The sequence below is a fragment of the Penaeus vannamei genome, chromosome 20 (assembly GCF_042767895.1).
Source record: "Penaeus vannamei isolate JL-2024 chromosome 20, ASM4276789v1, whole genome shotgun sequence".
Taxonomy (NCBI): Eukaryota; Metazoa; Arthropoda; class Malacostraca; order Decapoda; family Penaeidae; genus Penaeus; species Penaeus vannamei.
The window spans coordinates 5,862,043-5,869,542 of NC_091568.1; the positions used below are offsets into that span (position 1 = coordinate 5,862,043).

General features: G+C 34.6%; 1 protein-coding gene across 49 annotated transcripts in view; it reads left to right on the forward strand.

Moving 5' to 3' along the window:
* The window catches only part of LOC113811463 (ankyrin-2), a gene marked incomplete in the record, with an annotated part of 172,420 nt that overhangs the window by 65,901 nt on the left and 99,019 nt on the right, over positions 1–7,500 (forward strand). For 34 of the 49 annotated variants that reach the window (XM_070134798.1, XM_070134823.1, XM_070134840.1 and 31 more), the window contains 9 exon segments: positions 58–227; positions 453–650; positions 813–1,154; positions 1,338–1,523; positions 1,637–1,783; positions 1,908–2,029; positions 3,074–3,167; positions 3,580–3,763; positions 6,838–6,921. In XM_070134798.1, the coding sequence (XP_069990899.1) occupies positions 58–227; positions 453–650; positions 813–1,154; positions 1,338–1,523; positions 1,637–1,783; positions 1,908–2,029; positions 3,074–3,167; positions 3,580–3,763; positions 6,838–6,921 (1,527 nt within the window). 49 annotated transcript variants of the gene reach the window in all.

The window sequence follows — 7,500 nt, forward strand, 5'->3', positions numbered from 1 at the left end:
ATATTAATAATAATATCCATATTTATATTTAAAAAATTTCCTTTCTCCCTTAAACAGCTCACTGTGGGCATGTGCGAGTGGCAAAGCTGTTGCTGGACCGAAAGGCTGATCCTAATGCCCGAGCCCTTAATGGCTTTACTCCACTCCACATTGCTTGCAAGAAGAACCGCATCAAGGTGGTTGAACTGCTTCTCAAGCATGGTGCTAGCATTGAGGCAACCACAGAGGTTAGTTGGTGTAAAAGATGTAAATCTTTACTGTAAAAGAGATGTTTGAATTGGATGGTAAAAGAGATATTTGAATTACATGGTGTTTGGTTGGTAATTTTTCAATATAATGTTTTTATAATGTTTACCATTTATAATAGATGTTTCATATATATTAACCAACATTTGGGTAAGAAGATATTATGTAAGTTTGAAAGGATTTTACTTATTTAATTTCTTTTACAGTCGGGTTTGACTCCACTTCATGTAGCATCTTTCATGGGCTGCATGAACATTGTAATCTACTTGATTCAACATGGAGCCTCTGCAGATGTACCTACTGTTAGAGGAGAGACTCCTCTCCACCTTGCAGCAAGAGCTAACCAAACAGACATCATCCGCATTCTGCTAAGAAATGGTGCTCAGGTGGATGCTAGAGCGCGGGTAAATATTCATTGCACTGTGTTTGTATTTAACCCCTAAGTCTCTAAAGTTTTAATAGTTATGAAAAGAAATTCAGAATGAGAGTATCTTTTTGCCAAATATAAGTATATAATTACCCATGCAGCTAGGAAATTTTATTACTTAAAAATTCATTCCTTGTAGGAACAACAAACCGCTTTGCACATCGCCTCCCGTCTGGGTAACAGTGACATTGTTGTACTATTACTCCAACATGGAGCTGCTGTTGATGCCACAACCAAGGACCATTACACTGCCCTGCACATTGCTGCCAAGGAGGGTCAGGAGGAGGTGGCTAGTGTACTCCTTGAGCATGGTGCCTCCTTGACCTCCACCACAAAGAAAGGTTTCACACCTCTTCATTTAGCAGCTAAATATGGTAATATGAAGGTAGCCCGCCTGTTGCTGCAAAAGGATGCCCCTGTTGATGCACAGGGCAAGAATGGTGTTACACCTCTTCATGTGGCAGCACATTATGACCACCAGGTAAGTTATTGAGTTACTTTTACTGTAGAACCCGACAATACTTCATGACTATTTATCTTTGTGCCATGATTTTGTATTTATCTTTCATGCATTAGCTGTAAAAGCCACAGCAAAAAGAAAGTAAATGAAATAGTGTAAGTAATATAGTCTCATTTGTCTAATTTAACCAACTATCCTTTTCAGAATGTTGCCCTACTACTGCTGGATAAGGGTGCATCTCCCCACGCCACAGCTAAGAATGGTTACACGCCTCTCCACATTGCTGCTCGCAAAAACCAGATGGATATTGCAACAACGCTGCTTGAATATGGTGCAAGTGCCAATGCTGAATCTAAGGCTGGATTCACACCTCTACATCTTAGCTCCCAGGTATTGCCTCCAACTTCTAAGTTAATTGAGTAACCAATAATGACAGTTTTATACGTAAGAAAGTATACATGTGTGATATACATTTGAAATGTTTAATTTTCTTTTCTTTTCAGGAGGGACATACAGATATGGCAACACTCTTAATCGAGCACAATGCTGCACCAGGAGCTTGTGCAAAGAATGGACTTACCCCATTGCATCTGTGCGCACAAGAAGATCGTGTCAATGTTGCCGCTATTTTGGTGAAGCATGGAGCCCAGGTGATTACTTCCTACCAAGATTAGATGGAGAGATATGACAAAATGTGGTTTCTTGTGGTGATTACTTGTATAAAAAAATTTCTTTTGATATAGTATTAAAAAGTTTTTACTTCCTTCTTTTCAGATTGATCCAGCAACAAAGGCTGGTTATACACCATTGCATGTTGCCTGTCACTTTGGGCAAATGAACATGGTGCGCTTCTTGCTACAGCATGGTGCCAAGGTTGAGTCTTCAACACAACTTGGGTGAGTGGTTTTACCTTTTAGTACTGACCATTTTAAGATATTATAGTCTTTTCCTTTGAATGGAATTGATCATAACCAGTTGAGAAGTAATCTACAGGTTCAACATCAATTGTTCAGCATTTACTGGTGCAGGAACTTTACTCATTTGGGACTTAAATCTAGGTATCATTAGTTTACACTATGGTTGCTTGGCTAGTTGTGATTTGACCCACACATTTACATAGAAATTTAGGTCATATATTGTATGGATAAAAAGTATAGTTATTTGAAATATACAATGTACCTGTAGGTAATATTTTATTTCAAAATATATTTTTTATGTATTACAATTGAAAGGTGAAATGATGTAGCTCAACATGAGATGAAAGCTTATATCTTGTGGAGGTAATGAAAAGTCATTAGTTTTCCATATAGGCTTTTGAGAGAATTAGAAAAGTGTCAAGTGGCCTATCCCTGATAACATGGTCCCACAGGAGATATAATGGGGATAAAGATAAAGGTGCAAGATAAAGCTGATAAGATAGGAGCCTTATGTGTCCCAGCAGTCAGTCTCATACAGAACCTAAATAACAGAACACAGTATTACCTGATGATTTAGATCTAATTTACTGGGCTTGCTTTATTTTGTATATTCGATTGATAATTTTATTTTCCAAAAGAGTTGACAGTGTTTCTTTTTGTGTAAGGGTCAAAGTTTGGAAAGGGAGTGTATCTTGTGCATATGAAGAGCAACCCAGACTTATTAAACATTATTGATTACTATTATTATTTTTGATGATTATACAAAAGTAAGTACATATATGTTAGGTGTATAGTTTGCTTTCATTTCATTTGTAGATTATATTTTGTAAATCAACGTAAGCTTTTTACTTGTTTTTATTTTCAAACACAGATAGATAATGCATTTTTTAGAGTAATATATCTGTAGTGCATATATTGTCAAAGAGAATATTTATTAAAAGTTTATTAATTCTTTATAGAATATTTCCTGTAAGAGATGAAGTTATAGAACAGCTAAAGTATAATGTGATATATCCCCAACAGGTACACTCCTCTCCACCAAGCAGCTCAACAAGGCCACACTCAGATTGTCAACTTGCTCCTCGAAAACAAGGCTGAACCGAACGCAGAAACAAAAGTGAGTCATGTTTTGTGCAAATGTTGAAGTCTGAATGATTGCTTCTATGCGGGTGGGTTTCCCTTGTATACCCATATATACATATGCTTGTGCTTGTCAAACTGGAAATGAGTGAATGTAAATGTGAGAATAGAACAGTTTCCCCTTTTGACTGCTACTGTGTGAAAAAAAAAAAGATTTCACCTGTAATTGTATTAGAAGTGACCGAACAAAGTACTTGACATCTTATTGAAATGGTCTTTTTTCACAGTTAACTGAGTTTGTATTGATATGAAATTAAAAAAATTGATTATACCTCATGTGACATATATTTTATATACATTTTATTTTTCACTTTTCTGAAAAGTACTGAAATTTGCTTGGTATACCCAGTTTTATGAAACAACTAATACATTCCAACTCTTCAACACAGGACGGCAAGACGGCTCTAAGCATTGCACAACGTCTCGGCTACATTTCTGTAGTCGAGACCTTGAAGATTGTGACAGAAACGACCATTACTACTACCACCACAACTGTCACAGAAGAAAAGTACAAGGTTGTTGTGCCAGAGACAATGCACGAGACCTTTATGAGTGAATCAGAAGATGAAGGAGGTAGGTGTTTCACTGATAGATTAAGAATACAAGTTGGTATTGTTTTTTCATGTGAATCATTTCATTTTGGTTTGGAAGTTTTGCAAAGAGATATGTTTTGGAGTTTTTCTAATTAGAATTCTTTTTGGACTCGGTTGTTGATGTGAAGGTGTTGAACAGTGAATTTTGTTTGGTTTGTAATATTCTGCCAAAATTCAGTCAGGTTTTTCATTGCTCATGTTGATGGTTTTACGGGTTGATTATTCTATGTTTTAGCCAGATGAATTTACCTTCAATCTGATGACTGAACTTTAAACTTAGATTTTTCTTTTCCTTTTTTTTATAGTTATTGCAATACAGTCTTTCTTGCAATTAGTAGTCATTGTCTCAGTAGACATGATCATTTGTGTATATATTTCATTTTTGAAATTGAGGTATCTGAACCAAGCAGTGATATTTTATTTGCATACTTCTATAGGATTTTTTTGAATATATAAATTAAAGGAATATGGATTTTCTATTATTTTTTGTCTTCTGCTTATTTGCTGAAGCTGTTGGTTAGCTAAGCTTTATATATTTGTACATATAGTAATCATCTGCTTCAGTTTGGCACAGTGGAAAAGAAAAAAATCTGCCTGAAAATTGAGATACTTTAAAAGTTTTTGGCATTTCCTTTTTAGACCATTTTTGTAGACATTGTCATCTAAGGATCTCTGAATAGTTATTGAAAAAAAGAGTAGAATGAATGGCAATGGAACTCTGTCTTATGCTGGCTTAGTACTTTTTTAAAAGCTTTGCACTTACCGATATCAGTGTGATATGAGTTCACTGGGAAAAGGCATTATCTTCAGTGAGAATGGATGGTTGTGCGTGGTTATGCATTTGTTATTAGAAGTTTGATCGGAGAGCTGAGTGCAAACCATTATCTTTGTATTGGTTCTTGAAGCATGGTCTAGAATGTATTGGGAGATACTTTTCAGTGCTAGGTACAGTTTGAAGAACTGACAAAAGCCTCTTTTTTTTTCTTCTTGATTATTTGACCAAGTGTGTTTGATGGATCTTTAGTTAATAATCCCAGGATAATAGATGATTGGTACTGTTTAGTTGGAATGTTACGAGTGCCTTCTATTTTTTGGTTTTCTTTGTCCCTGACTTGATACTGAAGAAGTGTGATGTCATTTTTTAATACCTTATTGTTTGAAATAATATCTTTTAGGATTTGTTATGATTTTCTTTTTTTATGTGTTTATTTACTACTTTTTTTATCACACAAACTGACTTCCATATTTTTTCAATGAATGACATATTGACTGGCACACAGGACGTCTGCTTATGTTACAGTTACCTTTGCCAATAATTTAATGCTTTTTTAATGCACATTATTGCATTGATATGGCATGCAGCCCCTTTTAAAGCAGCACGTAATCATATCTTGCAGTTTGTTTATATTATGTATAGTTTCTTTATTTTATTTCTTATTTGTTTGTTTAATTTGCATGCAGGGTCTGCTTATTATTTCACTGCAGATAAGATTTTAAAAATCATTATGTTTTATTGCTCTTGCTTTTTTTTTTTTCTTAGTTTATTTTCACTGATAAGCAGATAAATTCAGAATACATTCTATGTTCAATAAATTGAAATGTGAAGTGTAATTTTAGCATGTCGTTGCCTCTGTATGAATGAATTTTTTTAAGTAGAAGTTCTTGTTAAAGGAATATAATTATATGCATGAGAGAGCAACAGTGCAGGGCATTCTCAAGAAGCATCGTCAGCCAGAAGGGTAAGGAGCAGCCATTACTCTAAAGAGACGTGACGAGTGACAGCATCGTGACAGAGTGTAGTTTAGATTTTGCTTATGATCCTGATTTATCCTTGATTTCTTGAGTCCTTTTAGTGTTTGCGCATATTGATGTTGATATTAGTTGCCCAGAAAGTTATTTCATTTATAGTCTGGTTATTTACTGACCCAGTAAAAGACATATGCAAATAAGCTATGATGATTAGCACTGCAATGGTTGGGCACAGAATACAATCTATTTTGTTTACATGACTGTAAGAGATCATTCTATAGAGATGTGAAGTTGATTTATGTAAAGTAATTTGCATGGTGCACTAAAACCTCATAATATATCATTGCATTCAATTGAAAATAAATAATTGAAGAATCAAGAAGGGATATCAGGACATTATGTTGTTTCTTTCCAGTAACATTGCATGTGATGAATAAGCAAAGAAATGTGATATGCAATGACACTGAATGATAATGAAGTGTGTTCATAAAATTTCCATCCAGAATTGACCTTTAATAAGTTTACCAGACTTTATTTCATATTTTTTTATCTGTCTTCTTAGTTGCCCATTGTTAACATCAAACTGAAACTGGAAAACATATTTTACATCTCCCTAATATAATTATGTGTGTATTCATGAAAAGTCATCCTTATAAACTGTTATATCAAGCTTTTGAGAGTATCACATTGGTATCATATTACCCTGTTACATATAAAGTTGCTCATAGATCATAACCTTTGTTGATGTTGTTATTTCTTATTGTAATGTGTAGCTTTGGGCTGATACATTATTCCTGTATTTAGTATTGTATTTTTATTTGTCTGAGGAAACATAGTTTTGTCACTTGGATGGTAATGTTATTTAAGCAAAGATCCCGTGTAAATACTGCAAGTTGCATGGAGTTACTAACTGAAAATTTTTAACCAGGAGTAATATGAAATACATTTTTGCTAAAATAATTTCAGTTATGAAGAATTTATTGCAGTCCTAAGCATGATTAAGAAGTCAAGACTATAAGACCCCGTTTGATAACTGACACTCTCCTGGTGCTTGCCTAAGTTTTATGATGTATGTTGACCCATTTTGGATTTGAACCTCAACTTGATTTTTGGTGTTCAGATTTGAAGTAGCAATTTACCAAGATTGATGAATTATGTATGGCATATATAGCCATCTGCTGAAAAAGTATTAATGTAAAAGACTTCAGCAAGCACTCTAAGACAGACATAGACCTAGGCGTGACAACACTGCAGAAAGCTGTTGCTGACTAACCCTTGTCCGTTGTGGGTGTTGTTTGTGTCCAGGTGACGACAATCTGGTCTCCTCCATGTTTGGTAAGCAGCAGCACGTCACGCTCCCGTTCTATGAAGGACAGTTACGCTACACCAGTAAGTCTTAATTATGAATGATAATATCAGGAATGTAGCTCTTCTATGCGCTTTTTGGGAAATCCAGGAAAAATTCAGAATGTTTCTAAGACTCAGTCAAGATTTATTTTGATCTGTTATTATGTGTATGTATATTTTAAGGTTAAGACAGGAATAAGACAGCTGTAAGAATTACCTGAAATTTGAGGTTTAGAATACATTAACAGTGCAGTTCTTGATTTTTCCTGCATTGATATCTTGTCAAAGCATGACAAGTTGTCCTTTCCGTGTTAGTGGTGGCTTATTGCATGAATACAGAATATCAGATTATTAGTGTTGCTTATGCTACTGTATAAGCTCAGTATTCAAGGACAGAATTAGTGCTTAAATGATTCAGTGTTAGCATGGGGACAATTTGCTATCAGTAAGGGATTATTCTTGCATGCAAAAAAAAAAAAAGAAAAGAAAAAAACAATCTGATGTTTCTACAAGGTCTCAAGACATCCTTGAATGGTACTGAAAAAGGTTTCCTAATTTACTGGAATGGAAATCCTCTGTAGTATTTGAATCAGCTACATATTAGCAAGCTTTACATTATTA